The following is an 18936-nucleotide window of genomic DNA, read 5'->3' on the forward strand; positions in this document are numbered from 1 at the left end:
AAAGAGCAGGATGAATGCTTTCCATATTGGGTTTATTTGTTTTTCAAAACTACTTAGATACAGCTTTAACTTGTGTCAGGGAATATTTTCTCAACAGACATTTAAGTCCTGATTTCCTATAAAAGAGATGTTGATGTCCTGTTCTTGACAGTAACTTCATAGCCACAGCTTGATGGCCACCAAAATATTATATATATAATATTATATATATTAAATCATAAGCTATAGTAACCTCACTATTTTTTCCCTTTTTACCTTTTACAATGACTAATCACAGCAGGAGTCTAGAATTTGATGTATTTTAAAGTTTGTGACCCTGGAATTTGATGCATTTTGAAGTTTGTTTATAAAATTGAACACTATGCAAAATGACAGAATTAAATGTTCTTACATGGAGCTGCAATGATTACCCAGATCTGAATTTGAACTCCAAAAGCATCTCCCAGACTTAGTGTTTTCTGTTAGGTTTGGATGACTTCAGTAGTGTGGCAGCTAGTAGTACCTGAGGCTCTGTCTCATTATTTTTTTGAAGAACCAAGTCTCTGAACTGTATGATGGCCATAATATTAAGGCTTGTCACTAGCTTTCTGTAACATTTGAGATGGTCTTGCATCTGACAAGAATGTCTGTAAATATATTTGAAATATCTAACAGGACACAAATCCCTCTGAAAAAAAAAAGAAATTGCTGTGACTCCATTTCCGCCAAGAGTACTGCTTCAACAAATTCCTTTCGCTGCATAAGAGAAGCTCAACAACAGTAGAAGCTGTTTCTGAGGCACTCAAAATATGCCTTTGAAAAGCGCACATAAAAATGTAGATTTCTGACCCACATATCCACTGTGACCTCCTTGAAGGAAAGACCTATTTGCAGAGATCCCAAATGTCTTTGATTCTCCCCTAGATCACCTGTATTTCAAACTTTTGGGTTAGGGTTTTTCCTCAACAGATTTCAGTCACTCTTTGACAATGCCAACTGACAAATTTCTAAGTTTTATAGTAGCTGAAGGAGGCTCTCTGTTCTTCTCTTCTAGCAACAGGTGCTCAGAACTATGAATGTGTAAGAAATACTGATTGCATTTTAAAATCAAAGTTTTAAATTATATGGTGGACAGGGAATGTCCCTCTCAGTGTATGAGAGAAATAAGGACTGAAATAAAAAATTATTACTGTGTTACATTTTTATGGGATTTTCTTTTTTTTTCTTTTGCTTTTTTTCTTTTGTTTTTTTTTTTTTCCCCCTTAAAGCACTGCTGTCTGTGTTGAGCACAGGAAGCAAAGAATATATTCTATCCCTATATATATATTTTTTAGGTCACATAATTTTAGCCTGTTGTATCCTGTATTGTGTGCGGTTATACACATTTCACCTCTGTTAGTTTGCCTTAACCATTTCTCTTGCATTTAATTCAGCAGATCAAACTTTGATTCTTAAATTTTTGTTGTAGTTAGTGGGAAAGGGACATGCCCGATGGTGTGATTTAGAGCTCTAAAGTAGCTGACAGTGGATGCTCTGAGTAACTCCATGCTGTGCATGTGCAGTACATCAGGTACATTCATGTACATAGTTTGCCCTTGTACTTTCTGTGTCTGGAACACAGTGTGGCTTGTGCTTCAGCAGTTCTGAATACATATAAGGCTGGTTTTCCTGAGACAGAAGATATGAAAAAGCTCAGAGTTGACTTTCTCTAAAGACAAAAAGCCTCCCTAAAAACACAATCTGCATGCAACTATATATTGTGTTACCATTAATTCCACTCAGAAATTAGGAACATATCAGTAGCAAAAAAATGTACTTTCTTGTCAGCTGCCATATTCTGTTTTTCACCTATTAGCCTACAGTTAAGGAAATGTTCTCACAGATCCAAGATCAGGCCAAGATCCTCAAATGGTGCAAATTTGTGTATCTCTTTAAAAGAAATGTGCCAATATACAATGTCAATATAGAAAGGCAGCATTTTCAGCCAATTACACCAGCAAATATTCTGATTAAATAAAAACAAAAAGAGCTTTGCTAGCTAAAATTTTAAGAAGCCCTGACAAAGCCTGGAAACAAAAAATGACAGTTTCTATTTTAAAAAATACATTTTATGGTTTAAGTAATTAATGGAGGGATTATTTTATTTGTTTGCCTGTTTGCTGTTTATTCAATTTTTTTCCTGATTTCCATTCAGTTATAGACACAAAGCATTTTTTTCAACCTCTTTTTAAAACTGAGGGTTAGAAATATTTATCCTGTGCATTTTAAATTAACACTGTGAGCAGAGCTGTAAGAATAATACCAGAACTTCTCCTAGAAGTAGGGTCTCCAGTTCTCACTAACCAAGAGTTAGTGCAGCCACTAGATTGGATGAGTCACACTGGGAACTAAGGATGGAGCTGCCCAGCATGGTGGCATAGATTGTTTTCCAAACATTGCAAAATGCACACCCAACTAAGTAGAACAGAAGAATCAGACATGGTCTTTATCTCACAGTCATAGGCTCAGGACAAGACTGAAAGATTTAGAAGCCACATTAGTGAGAAGCTGTTCATAGAGACCCTGAACTTCAGCCTTCCCCCACAGAGCTGGCATGAAGACCCTGATGTTCTTTAATTATCTTTAATTAATGCAGCTCATTTCTTTGTGGCCAGAAGTCTACATAGAACAGTTCTGGTGGACAGCACAGGGGACCTAGAGTGAATCCTGAACAAATTCCTTTTCAGATCAACAGTTATTCATTGTTGCTGTATTTCTTAGAACATAAATAACAAAATCTACCTGCTTTGCAAGGGCAGTTAAACTGAAATGTATTCTTTTTTTTCTTTTTAACTGTCATTTCAAGAATCAAAGTAATGTCAGGAAGACACCGCCCCCACAGCACAAATTCTTCCCGCTCATTACTGTGTCCTGATAAACAGCAGCTTGCCATAGTTGCTTAATTTGCCACCTTGATTCAGGTGCCGAATAAAAGAAGAATAAGCAAATGGAAATAGTTTTCCCATGGAACAAAGCTTTCTGAGATCTAATCTTCAGAGCTTTTGGTCTGTATTAGGGCAAAGGTTAGGCTTTGTGTTGTCGTTTGAGAAGAGAAAACCTTTGCACGTGGTGGTTGTTACATTTGTGTTAGGGGTATGTGCCTGCAATGAAGAAAACCTTGTACTGCCTGATTTAAAATAGTAGTTTGAATTCTGCTTTCTCAGAAGTATCCGTTCACCCCTTTTTCTTTGTTTGTTCTCCTTTCCCATGAAAGCTGTTTTAATGGGTTTTGTACATAAGTATTCACAGGGCATGAAGTAACATTAAATGTTAGATGCTGAAGGACATACTTTTGACACAGCAGTCTTAGTCACACGTGGGAGAAAAATTTAAACCATCCACCATGTCTGCTTGAAAACTCAGGGATGCTAGTTTGGTGTTGGCATTGTTGTGGATTAGAAATTTTCACCTAGTCCTGAATAAAACTTCTGTAGATAACAAATGTCTTGTTGAGGAAAGTTTGACTATTGGTGTGTTACCATTTTTCAGTCAAGTCAGTCTTTAAGAAATTTCTGGCTGGGCCTGTGAATGCATGACAGACTGGTAAATTCCTCTGTTATGTCCCAGTACAGCAATTTTCCCTGAGAGGAGATCATATTTAAGTCAGCTAAGAATCAATAATTCTGAACCACACATGTGCTCTCTAGTTCAGAAGATAATACCAACTGTACTCTTTTATAGTAAACACTTGAGATCTTAGGAAAAAGAAGGGAAGTAAAGTCATTTTGCTGACAGCTTTCTATGTGAGGTCAAAACCATACTGTTGTTTCCAGAGGAGAACCCCACCTGGGCTGACCTCAGTGGTATCATACATGTAACAGGTGAAGTCAGTTGGGGGCTGAGAACCCCTTGTGCTCCACACATCCCTGAACAACTGGTCAACTATCAACACTGGGGCTTCAGCTAGCGAGAATATTTTGAGCTGTATGGTGACCAATGAAAGGATGTTCTGTACAGAATTTAGGAGGAAAAAAAAGAGATATGTAAGAAAATTCTCACTATTTATATTTTGGGTTATGTATGCGCAGTGCTTGTTGAGGTTCTGTTCTGTGATGGATTGTGTACCCACAGAGTGACATGACTCTTTCAGTTGGGTAAGACAATCAGAGAGAAAGGAGGAATTTGAGGTGCATTGTCAAAGTTATTACAACACTGTTTTGGCAAATGAATTAACAATAAAGCCCCACTCCCAAGGACAGTAAATGTCTTAACTGTCTTTCCAAAGCTGCTTAGAACAAGTCTGTTGCTGTTCTTACTTGATGGCAAGATGATACAGCAGCTTCCAAAGTTATAAATAACTGAGGATTTTTATTTTTTTAATAACATGGTGTCATGGCTGTTTACTGCAGAATTTGGATTTAAATCTTAGAAGATTTTTCTTTTCATACCTCAGTGCCACACTGAATAAAGTTATGCAACAGCTCAGTATTAAGGTGCAAAGGGATAAAAAAGAATTGTAACTCGAGAAAACCCTCTGCTTCTAAGATAGATGAAACTAAAAATAGTTGATGATATCTGATGACACTGTGCAGGGTGGGGTGGCAGTCACTGTGTGTAGTGATGTGATGCCCGTGATTGCACAGATGAACTGCAACATGCCACAAAACCCTGTACGGCTCAAGAAAGTGTCAAAATGATAATCAGAATAGCATGATAATTATGTGTCTGGAATTTCTTAGATAAAATGTTGAATTTTAAGCAATATCAAAAATGTACTGGGGTTAGACTATTTGTGAGAATTTGAAGATCTGCAAGATCTATTGTATTATTACATTTCATGATGCTGATATCTACTTTTATTGGTCCCCCATACATTTAACTGAAAACTATAGAAGTGATGATCATATAGATCTGCCAAGAACTTGACTTTCCTGGGTCTGCTTGAAAACAACTACAAAATCTGGACAAGCATTTGTATATAGTTTTTAGCTATTCAGCATTCCTCTAAGGACATTCCTTTTTCTCCTTCTCTGAGAGAACCCAAGCCATTCCTGTTTCAGCAGCATTATGCTGAGAAACAGTACACCTCTGAGAAATAGCAAGAGTCAATCTTTGAAGTTCCTAGAACTGATGAATGATGCTCAACTGGAATATAGTCGAAGTTATGCATTTATCGTGAAAATCAGACTGCAGCATATGAAATCCCACACAATGTACATGGTTTAGTACAAGTGCAATGACATCACCTGTGTGGGTCCCACTCCAAAGGAGTGACCTTATACCATGACATTGGCATAAGGTCAGTTTCATTCCTTCCTCATTTCAGTATTGTTTCTTTGGCCATCTTTCAATAATTCAACCTGTAAGTTCCACAAGACCTGTTGAATTAAATTTCTCTCAGTCTTTTAGCTCACATCTTCATTCCCCAGCTATAATTACGTGCACCATAACTACAGAATATGCATGTAAGACCAAATTTTTCAGTGAGTGAGACGGAAAATTTTTTGGAATTTTTAAGAGGCTCCACAAGAACATTAAAGCTATGGAGGAAACCCTGACACTAAAGTTTTTGAAGCATTACATTTAATTGGTCAAGGGTTTATCATGTAATTCTGCTAAAATATGGGGACAAAATTGTAAATTAAACTGCTAGTATGGCTTACAGAACTGAAAAAAATTAATCACTGCAATTTAAAAATTAATTCAGCCATCCTGATAGAAATATACATGAGACAGTTATTTATCTGCCCAAAGAAACAGATAAACTTAATACATGTTATAGATGACATGGATTTTGAGGGAAACCAAGACTGTTTCCTTGCAGGTGATTTTCTGAGGGCAACTTGCTATTTTTGTGCATTAGGAAGGAAAAGTACACAAAAACCGTTGCAAAATGATATTTAAATTCATTTTCCTTGATTATTTCCTTTAATGTAATGAAATTTCTCTTTGAACTAAAAGTCCTAATTTGTCTGTACTGTTCAAATAATATTTCCTTAGCAGCTCACAGATATAAAACCTATGCAGTAAGCTTAATGTTTGAATTTGAAACAATAGGTATTATACTGGAGCAAGCACTTTTATCTTTTTATTTTCTAGACCTATTTTGGTCCACAGAAAGAAGCACTCTTAATGAATCTTCATCGTTTCGTTGCATTACATGGGTGCAAAAGTTAATAAGTTGACTGGTTAAGATAGTCATCTAAATAGTTCATTATAGAAAATATATAAACAAATAAAAATAATAGTTCATGATACTTTATACATAGAAAACTTTCAGTCACTCCTGAAAGCTTTAATTATTAAATGTTAAAATAAATATTCACTATTAATAGAGATAAACAAAATACCAAGCATTTCATAGCAAAGCTGTTAGGAAGACTTTGAAAGAGTATCCTAACAATTTTTTTATCCTAAAAGGTTCATTTTAATAATGAACATTCCTGAAGTCCTTGGTTTCCACTTGAAACTGAACCCTCCCAAATCGTGTCCATTTGGAACAATGATGTTCCTTGTTTGCAGATGCTGAAGAGAAGACCTGCAAACCTCTACTATCTGAATGCAAGACTTTGTTGCCTCGAATTTTTTATGAAACTGATGTTTTATACACCATGTATGATGTAATTATTTTTCAGATTGAAAAATTGGTTTATGAAATTATCATTTTGTTGATTTGGGAAATAGATAGTCACATTTCAAGTAAACTTCTACCTTTTCATCATTCTAACATTTTTTTGCCTTCTCTTTCAAATATAAATGAGTTATGAAATATTTTAAATTATTGCTATCTTACATGTCATCTGTTCCAATTGCTTTTTTCTTGCATATGAAATGATACCATGCAATGTAAAATTAACTGGCTCATGTTAACACTTTTTATTAAAAGCAGAAGTAATCACTAAAGCTTTTTATCAGACAATGAAAAGTTTCAACTATAGTTCAATTGAGAATTAATTTTTTGTGTTCCCCTTTACATAAGGATAGGCTTCTGTGTAGGATTACACATCTGTAGTTTGAAATCACTGGTGCCAGTCAGCACTGCCCAGATGAAGCTTTACAAACATCTAACCTCATATTTAGACACAATAAGGCTCAGTCCTGCAAACTTTACATACTGAAGTACTTTGGATGAAACCTGTGGGCTTTCCTTTGGGAGTAAGACTATTACTTATGCTTAAAATTTTTCAGCTGTCAACTTTAAATGTAGATTTAGATGCTTGCTTTCATTTTCCTTCATCTGTTTGTTTCTACATCCATAGAATGGGAAAAATCCTCTACCAGGTATCATGTCTCGGACTTAATATGTCAACTCTATGACTGAGAATATAAGGCATTGAATGGGTGTTAACACTGATAAGTAGTCTTTTCATCTGTTCTGGAAACAAGATTTTCCAATTGAGATCAATGAGAAGTTCTGCTTAAAAGAGGACAAATTCTCCATCTGCTTTGATCATGTTTCTCATGATGTATGAGCAACCATCAGGAAAGTGATCTTAAAAAGGATGGAGAATTAGGTCTCCGTTTTCCCCTTTTCCCTTCATGCACCTTTTTTTTGGAGGTGATTTCTTTTGTGCAAAGATGAAAAAGGGAGATTTATCATCTAACTGGAGAAGAATCAGGAGAAATGAGGAGAAGAAAAGAAAATTAATAAAAGATTTTACCCAGTCATTTCTAAAAGTGGAGTCTGGACTCAAGTAGAGCAATAATCACAAACTTTCCATGGTCTTTGTTTTGCGTGAGCTGTGTCGCAAATGAACTTTGTGCCTCTGTTGTCACAGTATGTCTGTCAGCAGCATAATCAAAAGCACTGAGCTTCAGCAGTGTTTTAGGCTTACCTGCTCACTTTGAGCAGCTCCCAAGCAACATAACTGTGAAACCTGAAACCGTGGCTTGTATCTAAATGAAAACGCGGTTAGGGAAGCAGAGCAGAGCACAGCTCTCCGCACATTACGAATTAGGTAGGAAGTGGGTAATCAGCTGCTGCAGATGTTGCTGCAGGTTCTTAGCAAACCCTCTGTAAAACCCAGAAAACTTCCCAGATCTTGAATGTAGAGGTGGTGAAATGTTTTGCAGTAAGACTGAAAAACATGTTGTGTTTGCAGTGTAGCTCAAAAGCGTTTTGCATTACAGAACTGTGCTTCTTTCAAAATGCAAGATTTTTTACTGTGTAGCTGCTTCAAAAATGCTTAAGTTCTTTTTTATGAAAACTATAAAAATTCATTGAGAATTATAAAATTCCGGGCATTTTTTCCTGCAGAATTTTTGGAGTCTCCCTGTTGTACCTGATCATTGTCAGGTTTTTTTTAAGTTACTAAAAGAAGGAGTCGGCGCCGCATCAGGAGCTCACTGCATCAGGGGTCAAAGGGAATAAGCTTTCACCAAAGGCCATACTCTAGGCCAAAGGAAAAGTGGGGTAGTCTTTTTAGGATGTGAAGTCAAGAAACAGTTTTCCACTTGTATGTGCAGGAGACTGTCTTATTTTTTACATACGTCTATGTATTTAAGGTGAAGCAGAAGCAATCAGAGTGAACTTGAAATGGAAGGTAGAGCGATATGCATTGCTGTTTGGTTTTAGTTTTGTTTAGAAATTTCTAATTCAGTTCTGAACAAGAAATTTCTGGGTTGAGGAAATTAATAGCTTAGATGCTACAGCCTGATACTTTAAACATAATTAAGAGTTCATTCTTTGCTGTTAAGTCTGGACTGCTTAGAGGCTGGAGGCCAGGCTAATGCATTAGGAAGAGAGTGTGTTGCTGATAACATCAGTATAGCTATTCTGAGCTAACTGGGATTTCTAAGGCACTGTTGGCTTTGAGAGCAGGTACACATTGTTGCTGCAATTCAGCCAAGTATGAGAAAAATACAAATAGCTGAATCCAGACCACCCTCTGCTAGGATGGGATATTTTCCTGATTCAAGGGAGATATCAAAATTATTATTTGCCCCTGTTGTCAAGTAAAAACTTTCTGCCAAATAACCACATTCTATTGCAATACAGATCGGATTGATCGGCAGGGATTGTATCATCAGTGAATGGATGTTGAACTGGAGGTGTGAGTGCTAAAAAATGTGGCTTTTTTTTCTTCTACTGTTTCTGTTCTGGTCAGGTTGATAATTGGTTATTCATCTTCATCTGCATCTCTTTATTCACTGCAGCACAGCGTGTGAAAAAGTTCAGTCCTAAGAAGAGGGGAGAGGCTATTTGGAAACTGAGGTGTTAGTGGTCAAAGCTACTATACAGTTATCATCCCTAACACTGTTTCCTGTGATGAGAATGCTTTAAGTGCATGTGAAGCCAGAATGTAGTTTCAGTTTGAATTCTTGATCTAAGTGCCTGCAGCTGACTGCAGTTCCACTACCTGCACAGAGCCTTTTCAGCTTTTCAGAGTTCCAAGTGTCCCAGATACCAAAAAAAAACAAAACCAAAACCAAAACCAAACTGTAATCAAAATTAAATACTCCACTAAAATAGGAAAAACCACACTATTGAAATTTTATGATAGCTTTGGCTCATCAGGCCTGATTATAACAGCTTTTGTATACTGCTTGCCACTTTCCTACCTAACTCATCCCCCTATTTCCAGTATTTGAGATAAAGCATTTTACACCTACATCAGTCTCAGTCATAAATGTAGCTAATTACAACTTTAAAGACAGAAAAGAGTCTGTTCTAATAGTTAGACAATAAAGAGCATTATTTCCATTATTATGATGATCATTTAGTTACTGTTAGATTACAATGTACATAAAAAGGACAGATCACTCAGCCCTTAAACTTAAAAATAAGCACTAAATCTAAAATGCATATGGTGTCCTTTCCTGGCTCAGTTTCCTATTGCTTGGATTCAGCTTCCAAGGCATATCAGATGAGAGAAGTGTTATGCACTGATACTTGGGCAGAATTTTTACCTTAGTCCTACAAACTAATCACAATGAAGTAACACAATATGATGACATAATGCTTTTATGCATGTTGTGCATATACACAACACTCCATAAGGGCAACAGAAATCTAACCACAGAAAGACTATATAGGATACCCTGTTAAAACACAAAAATAAATTTGAGAGTATCATTAATACCAGTTTACATGGTTTTTATGAAAAAAAAAAGGAAAAACAAAGTAAAAACCCCCTTCTTTCTGGTTGCTTTCTTTGGCTAGAATCTAGAACTCAGCTGCAGATATATGTTTAAATAGTCAGTGATATTCATCTTTATAAGGGGTTTCAGAACAATAAGAGATCATAGCTGATGAAACCTGTGGATGAATAAAGCCTGTGAAGAGTTAAATGCTACCACATCATCCTATGAGACCCAGATACAAGAGCACAATCATGTGTAACCTTGGCTCATTTAAGCAAAGTTTGCCTTTATTCAAATGCAAACATACATGTTGAATGAAGAAATGTGTTCCTTAACAAAAACTCAAAAGAATCCACCTGTTTAATCAGCAGTGTTGGGGCTATTAGTACGTTTCTATTTAAGTAATGAAGGAATTTACAGGTTTCAAATTCACTCTTGTTGATATGTATATTGGCAGGTTGGTCCATCCAACCATGAAGCAAAATTTCTCCATATATTTTTGAGTTCTTTGGTAATAAGTAGACAAACTGTCAAGGCTTTATCATTTCACTTTGATTTCCACATGAGACATGAGAGGTCCTTCTGAAAGTTACCAATTCGCCTTTTCCTGTCTATCCCAAAGACAGAATTTCAGACATCTCAGCAGCTAAAAAAAGGTCTTCCAGTAGTTTTTGTAACTTTATGTCTTGATATTAAACATTACTAAGTATTTGTTGTTGTTCTGTGTTTAAGGCAATTTTTTCCAGTGGTGTGAACATTTTTTTTCTTGAAAAAATTTTAATTTCCACTATACAGGTGTGAACTTAAAGAAAATCTCCAGAAGAGAAGGGGGTTTCTTTTCACTTGTAGTTGGTTTTAACTTAACTCTGAATTTCCTTTTTCCTTCTGTTCTCCTCTTCCTTGGATTCTGTTGGGCTTCCCCCATATGGTTGGGGACAATTCTTTTTGGGTAGCTTTTAATTCACTAGTGATGATTCAGAAAAAATTCTAGGTTTAATATCATGACATCCAAACAGTGATTTAATTTGATTGTGTTGAATAACTTCTCTCGACATGAACTCTCAAAGCAATGGTTACCATGGTTTGTTTGTGTACAGGGAGCATGAACTCAGTGCAGCACACATGAACACCAGCTCACTCATGAAATTATGGCTTCTCTGCCTGGTGCACAGCATCATCAATTTTTTAAGACTACACCTGTCTGTTGAGGGGGTAGCTTCTGTGCAGCTTCTTAAACTGCCACTTTTCTAGTGGAGGCTTGCTAGAAAATTGTGTCCAGCCTTGTACAACTTCCATTAAAAACATATTTGAAGATGTTCAGGGACCTGTATATCTCTTAATAAATGCCAAAATATCTTTTTATCTCTCATCCCTTCCCTTAAAACTCTGAGCAAGAAAAAGTCATCAAGACTGCATAAGTACTCACATGAAATTCTGCAGCTGGTCTTTCCAAGCAAAGTGTGGAATTATATTATAATTTAGTTTCAAAGCACAGATACTTACATATACTGGATGGCCTGTGAAGTTTTTGCATCTTGTTCATGTCTTGGCAAAGACATTTTCAAGGCCTTGTGCAGGCAGTACATGCTTCTATGTAGAGCCTCTTCCTCTCTTCTCTGGTAAGATAATGCAACAAAGATATATAAGAAGCAGGTTCAACAAAATATATTTGCTCTGGCATGTGTTCGGTACTGATATTTTACCCAATACTTCATGTAAAACAGCAAGGTTCTGTCCTCAGCTTGATACATCAGTCTTCTTTGTTTCAGCAGCTGAAGGTTTGAAACTGACAGCACCTTCCTCAGCAGCATCTGCCCCACAGTTTCCACCTCCTCCACCAATCTCTTACCCAGCCCTGCAGGTTAAGGCAGCTCCCAGTCTGCCTCCCAGAAACATCAAGCCCAGCTCTGAAACAAGGTAAGTGAATGTAAACCTCAAGGCGTTTATTATTTCATCTTTTTCTAACTGTTACTTTACTCATGCAGCTGCAGATGAAGGCTACAGGAGTCCCAGGTTTCTGGGGGAGTGAAATCTTACTACTTTCCATGTCCTGCCCTGGCCTTGTCCTGTCTGGAATTAGTTTTTATTAGTTTGAACCCTTCATCTATTCAGTTGTTTTCCTGAATTGCCTTTGCTATAACAACGGGGTTTTTTCCCTGTTGGGGGAGGGGGGGGAGAAGGGAACAGACTGAGTTTTTATTTCAAACTTGTTGAAAGACTTCATACACGGGTAGAAAACCAGTTGCAATAAATAACTGAAGGTTTACCCTGCATTTTTCTGGGGTAAGAGAGCAAGGAGAGTCATGTCTATGAGTCAATAGCCCAGGAAGTAGCTTTGCAAACCAGAGGAACTGAGCTCACCCTGGTTGTGAAACTGCACCACGGACACATCATGGCCTCATGTGATAACTCTGAGAAGCCTCTGTCAATACAGGGCTCCCTTCTTAATCCTTCTTTGAAGAGTTGCATACAAAAGTGGAACCTCTCGGTGACAAAGAGTTATAAGTACTTTGATCCCGTGTCAAAACTGACTGGAATCAAGCTGAGATTGAATAAGGAGATGCTCTCTGGCCAGCAGTTACTGCAAAGAGCAGCAAACAACAGGCAGGTAGAGTTGGAGAGGTGTGTGCCAACACAGGGCTGTGTGTCAGTGTGGCCAGAGTGACAGCATCAGTCCGGCCTCAAGGCCACGGCACCTGCAACAGGCATCCTGGGTATCCTCCTCTTCGCCTTCAGTGACCTGCAAAATTTACCTCCAGATGGCCCTTCTGGTCTTCTGTTCCTGTGTGCCCTCTGGGGTCTCCCCTCCGCTGAAAACCTGTGCCTGGGTGCTGACACCTGTGCTTTCACCTGTCTCTGTGCTCTTGCTATGAGGCCAATTTTAGAACATCCCATTCTGCTTCAAAGTCCTTTCTTTGATTACCCTTCTTGGATGATCGCTGTCATATTCTTTCAGCTGTTACAAGACATATTAAAGTTAAAAGTCCCTGATATTACTAGTTATATTCTCAATTTCTTGCTTCTCTCAGCTGGACAGCACTTCTGAATCTAACATCAAAGACCTTTTACCTGGCCTAACCTTACATTACTGCTTCTCTTGTCCCTTGTTTAGACTTTAAACGCTACAAGTCAAGGAGTAGTCTCAGAACTATATTTAACATTGAGCAAAAGTCTGGCGTTGTGCTTGTGTATTGTGTAAGAAGCCTGCACCTGCAAGGATAGTTAAAAAGCCCAACATATTTTTTTCATTCAGTCAGCCCATCTGCTGACTATATTTTTCATACCATACTCATCTTCGTGGTGTCTGAGTGCCTTTGGCTCATTTTGATCTTTTATTCTCAAGATCAAGGTATCCCCATCTGAAACACTGAGCCACAATCAGGAAGAATAATTTAAAGAATCTTGTTTCTACTAAGTAGGATATAGAGCTCAATACACTGTCCAGCCATTGTATAAAATAGATGGAAAAAGCAGCAGGACAATGGTGGATGAAAATATAAATATAAAATATAAACCCGCCTTCATAGGTTTCACTTGTCCACTTTTTCATACTTACAGAAATCCAGAAAATGAAGAAAATTATGATGATGTGGAATTTGTTTCACAGGGTAAGATGCATACATTTTAATCAGTGGCAACTATGAGAAGCTGTAAGAAAGTTGTATTTATAAGATAAGCAAAAGAATATTGTTTTCTATGTGTGATTTGTGTAACTAATTATACCGGTTCTGCAGTTTCATGGGTGAAGATGGTTGTCTCATAACACTAACTCTTCTACTGTTCTATGATTAATATGACAGACTTTCAGGAACTGCTTTAAATAACTTCCCTCTTACCTCCCTCCCTCCCTCCTTTCTTTTTTTTTTCATTAGAAATATGCCAGGACTGTAAATTACCAGATTTTTTAAATATGAACCAAAATGAATGCTGCTCTTTCAGAGCTGAAGTTGTGTGGTCTGGTGAAGGAGGCACTGGTTTATACTTGCTAAAAAAAAATAAAAATCGTTGACTGTGCTTTTAATGTTGCTTTGTGGTCTGCCTCAATTAGAGGCAGTGAGTCACTATGTTGTACCAGGAGCAGCAGAGAAGCAGATTGTGACATAAAGAATTTCAATCTGCGTTCTGATCTCTCCTTGGAGGACTCAGTCTGTGCCAGGCACAGTGTGCATCATTTAGTGTGCTGGCCATCCCTGACGGACAGCGATGCAGACTATGGAGCTGAAGCCGAGCTTGTCTTACCTAACTCCCTGCAGAATAAGGAGGAAGCAGAAAAGTCACAGACCTTCTTCTCCTGCAGCCCAGGACAGACACTGCCTTAGCCAAAGAGCCTTTGGCCTCCTTATTCAGCTGTGGAGCTGGTGCAAACAAGTTCTTTGAGATCTGTTTGGATGTCTTAGGTTTTTAACAATGACTTCCTCATATAAATATGCATTTTTGTAAACAAATAGCATAGGTAAATTTTTCAATGTCACTAAAGAATCTTTAAAACAAATTTTCGACTTTTAAAATACAGGGTTAAATATGCTATTTGTAGATATTTTTATTTTAGAGTGTACTATAAAGCCAATTTGGAAGAACTCTGATTTTTGCACTCATAACCTTGCCGCGGTCCGAAAGGGGGGAGGGGAATGGGGCCGCGACACAGCACGGGTCAGGGACACAAAGGTGGGATGCAGGTAGAGTGTTTATTCCAGCGAGCACGCGGGTTTTTATCAGCTCTAGAGAGGAAAAGGCCAGAACATAGGGCAGACCATGAGACAGACAAGCAGGGGGACAAATCAGCATAGGGACACGGGCAAAAGGGGGAGGAGTGGGGGAAGCAGGGAGCAGGCAGCAGGCAAACTCATGGCAAACCTGGGCATGACCAGGTTGTGCACTGTGTAGTGTGAATACAATGAAACCACATAATAACAGTAAAGTCCATATGATGACTGTAAGGTCCATATAATAAAGTCCTGCCAATTGCTGTGTGCTTTTCTCCACACCTGGAACTGTTCCCATCCTGAATCTTGCTCCTTCACATAACCTCACTAAAAATCTGGAGTCTGCACATACTTCTGATTAATATCGCTTGTATTATTAGCAGTTTAAAACAGTTAATGCTACAGTTAATTTTTTTGTGTACAAGAAAAAATAAATACCCTGGTTTTATTTTTTCTCCTATAGGTCATGGAAGTACACAGGGGGTAAGTGCTATCCTCCAAGATAAACCTATTGTTTTTAGCAAAAAGCATCCAAATTTATCAAAACCCCTTTAAATAAATTAGAAAATTGCAGAATTGATCCAGTATATTGACAGTAAGTTGTAAAAGCACTTACTTATTGTGAAGGACAGAAGTAAATTCAGATAAGCAGAATAAACCGGAACTAATTTTCAAAGTTGGCTAGACACCAAAAATTGACTTAAAAAAAAAAAAGAGGCAAAACTACACCTTCTAATACCACTGACATTTCATTTCACTACAATTTTCCAGAAACAAGGATCCTGCTGGCATTCTAGTAATAGAACATTTCAGTTTATATTTCAGTTAAGCACAGTTTTATATGCTTAAGTACCTGGTCATAGGAAGACTAAAACTGTCTCTTGGACCCTAATCTGAGCCCCATTTAGATCATTAACATTCCAGTTTAAATAGTGCAAACTCTGACACCTTCATCATAGCAGTGCAACCATCAGCACGGATGCAGATTTTCCAGGACTAACTTTGCAATTAAAATGTCCCCTTTGGATTAAGTAGTGTGCTAGTGTGATTCTAACAATGCAGGACTTCATAGTTGTGGTATTGTAAAAACAAAGGTAGGGAAAAAAAGAATAGTGGGATTGTATAATGTAGTAACTTGTTTTGGGAAGATTAAAGTAATTTTTATTTGCATTTTGCTATAAATGTATTTTATACAGTTTATATGAAGCTTACCTAGCAGGCTCAGTTTCTTCATGTCTTTCCAATTGTGCTTATACTATTTAAAACTGATTTTATTTTTTGTGATTTGTTTTGTTTTGTTGTGGGTTTTTTTGTTTGTTTTTTTGTGTGTGTGTGTGGGGGGGTGTTTTTGTTTTTGTTTTTGTAGGGCCAAGAAAGTGATGTAGAGATGTATGAAGACATAAATGACATCAGGTAGTAATTTTAAATCTACAACCTATTGTATCTTTATTACTATCTTTATTAACAAACATATTTCATCTGGCACAGAAGTGTCATTCCACTGCAGACCCTGCCAGGTATTATTATGTTCATTCATTTCACCTAAAGAAAGTCCAGTTGTTCTAAGGTTCTTTTCTGGTTAGATCTGCCATGTCCCGTGCTGGAAAAACTCCTGTAATGAACTGATGTTGTTACTGTGCTTGAGGTAACAGAAGTCTGATTTCTGATCTGGGGAACATGTCTGAACCACTTGTTGGAATTACAGTCTACTCCTCTAGAAAATAAGCTCAGCCCAAGGTACTATGGTACCAGATAGATTTTTGTTGTGGTTGTTTTTCTTGCTTTTCTGATAAATGTTCTCAGAACTCCTGTGGGAGGCTGGATTGACAATTTTCATTGCCTGAGTACACTAGCCAGAATACAAGCTCTCTTATTCTTCTTCCATTTAGATCTTTACTTTGAGGACTCTTTTGCCCTGGTAATATCTAAATGTATGGGATTTACTGTATTACGATAGCCAATTCCCTTTGAATAAGTAATAGATGTAGAATACTTCAGATTTAGAATGACTTTCAGCAAAAATTTATTGTTGAATTCCCTTTGCAAATAAGTGATTTTAATACATATTTTATAACCCAAACAAATGATCTTCATTCAGTCTTCTTTTTTTTTTTAAGTATAATTTGAGCATATCAGCTTACCAAAACTATCCTAAAAAAGGAATGAAACTGCTACCAGTTTCCAAGCCTGTTCAACACAATTAGGTCAGGGACATTTGTATACACACATGTGGAGCTGGTATTTTACCTCCAGGTAACCTTTCCTGGTGTACTGTCCTCTCAAGGACAGCCACTTTAAATTATATATGTAGTAAAGGATTCCTTACTCTATTTGTTGCTGCTTCACTAGAGTTTAGAATCCATAGCTTTGATTTCACTTGGAGAAGTCTTTTCTCATCACATGTATTTTTTTATCAACCTTGAGTAAGGAAGTTCTAGGGAAGATTTGCTTCACACATTCATTCCTGGCAATGCACTTTCAGATCATCAAGGGAAAAAGAGAAGAAGCAGAACAAAGAAGATAAGAGAAGAATGGAGCAAGAGAAAAGAGAACAGAAGGTAAAAGAAAAGAAAGAACTGGAATTAAGGAAGAAGTTCAAAGTAAGTTTTTTGTTTTGTAATCTGGCCAAAAACGTGTAAGAAGGATTATTTAGCATTGTCAAGTTCAAAATACACTTCTCATTTAGCTACCAAACTATTTATTATGGTAGGTAGTTCAAATACCTGGATAAATTCTGAATAAAGTTTTAAACTACCCTTTTATGTTGGGCATATGCTTGACTTCAAGCTCTGCACTGATGGCAAGGACTTTGTTCAGTGCCTTTACAGTTTTCTTTAAATTACCTTTGCAACTTCTTTTTATGTAAAAAAAAAAAAAGCCTTAAAAACATTTGTTTTCACTTTTCTGTTTCTAGTGATTTGCATCATTAGAATAGCATCAAAAGTCTTTAATAAAAGCAGGAATTCTATCCCATATACTTAGTATTACTTGCTTTGCTGTAGTCAGATACAAAAGTATCCAGCCCTTCAGAGTTTTCAAAATTGCACATATTGCCCTTGCACTTGGCATAAAGGTACCTAAATGGATTTACAGCTTAAATGGGGAGGAAGTGAATAGGGCATGTGTAGGGGAGCTAAAGTCTGTGTCTCAGGCTAAATCATGAGGCAGTTCTTTCTGTTATAAATAATATTTATATATCTGGTGGTCAGCATGCTCCCATAGTTTGCAAATCAGCCAGTGAGTTTCTCTAAACTAATGTCTGTTCACAGCTCCACTGTGCTGCTTTCAGTGTCATTGTACATGGTGGCAGCTTTGTTTTATTTCCTATTATGTTCAGTACACAGTAAAGCCATGGTGATTGTCTCACATTGAGGCCTTGGTCAGCTGTGGAGAGCCTGGCATGAGTTGATAAACAAATATTAAAGAACCACTTAGTTAATAATAGTGGGTTAACCACTCCTGTGAAGTGTAGGTATTAGTGCACAGAATGCTTTTACCTTGCAGACTGTTGTCCTACAGCCATTAAGGAATGTTATTATATTTAAATGTAAACAAATATATTTTAGTTGGTATTTTCTTTCACATTTATTCACCACCTACACACCTATATTCCTGACCTAGTCTCTAATTGGCAAGAGCACTATGCCTCTGAAAGATCATATATATCTTAAAGTCACAAATACTACAATCCAAAATGGTTTCTCCATAACATAATGTAAAGATCCCACAAAGCAAATCCTAAACTCCAGTAAACAGTGTGATCACCTCTTGTGAGTACTTGCAAGATCATTTATAGAAAAGAATTGTAAACACAGGATTATGTGACAGACTCTTTAATGTTAATGAATTTTACTCATGTGATTTGTATCAGCAATAGTGTGGCCAGCAGGACCACAGCAGTGATTGTCCATTTGTACTTGGTACTGGTGAGGCTGCACCTTGAATCCTGTGTCCAGTTTTGGGCCCCTTGCTACAAGAAAGACACTGATGTGCTAGAGAGAGTCCAAAGAAGGGCAATGGTGAAGGGTCTGGAACACAAGTGCTATGAGGAACAGCTGCAGAAGCTTGGGGTGTTCAGCCCAGAGAAAAGGAGGCTCAGGGGAGATCTTATTACTCCCAACAAATACCTGAAAGGAGGTTGTAGTGAGGTGGAGGTTGGTCTCTTCTCCCACATAATAAGGATTAGGACAAG

At 37.3% G+C, this 18936-nt stretch overlaps 1 protein-coding gene across 8 annotated transcripts in view; it reads left to right on the forward strand.

The window, feature by feature from the left end:
- The window catches only part of FYB1 (FYN binding protein 1), a 48552-nt gene that overhangs the window by 14076 nt on the left and 15540 nt on the right, over window positions 1-18936 (forward strand). For 7 of the 8 annotated variants that reach the window (XM_027709161.1, XM_027709166.1, XM_027709167.1 and 4 more), the window contains 5 exons: window positions 11811-11958; window positions 13600-13649; window positions 15208-15227; window positions 16111-16157; window positions 17227-17344. In XM_027709161.1, coding sequence (XP_027564962.1) covers window positions 11811-11958; window positions 13600-13649; window positions 15208-15227; window positions 16111-16157; window positions 17227-17344 — 383 coding nt within the window. The remainder of the gene's footprint in view (window positions 1-11810; window positions 11959-13599; window positions 13650-15207; window positions 15228-16110; window positions 16158-17226; window positions 17345-18936) is intronic. The other variant, XM_027709163.1, reaches the window with a different exon arrangement.

This window comes from Neopelma chrysocephalum, unplaced genomic scaffold, assembly GCF_003984885.1.
Source record: "Neopelma chrysocephalum unplaced genomic scaffold, ASM398488v2 Primary Assembly neopelma1_96688, whole genome shotgun sequence".
Classification (NCBI taxonomy): domain Eukaryota; kingdom Metazoa; phylum Chordata; class Aves; order Passeriformes; family Pipridae; genus Neopelma; species Neopelma chrysocephalum.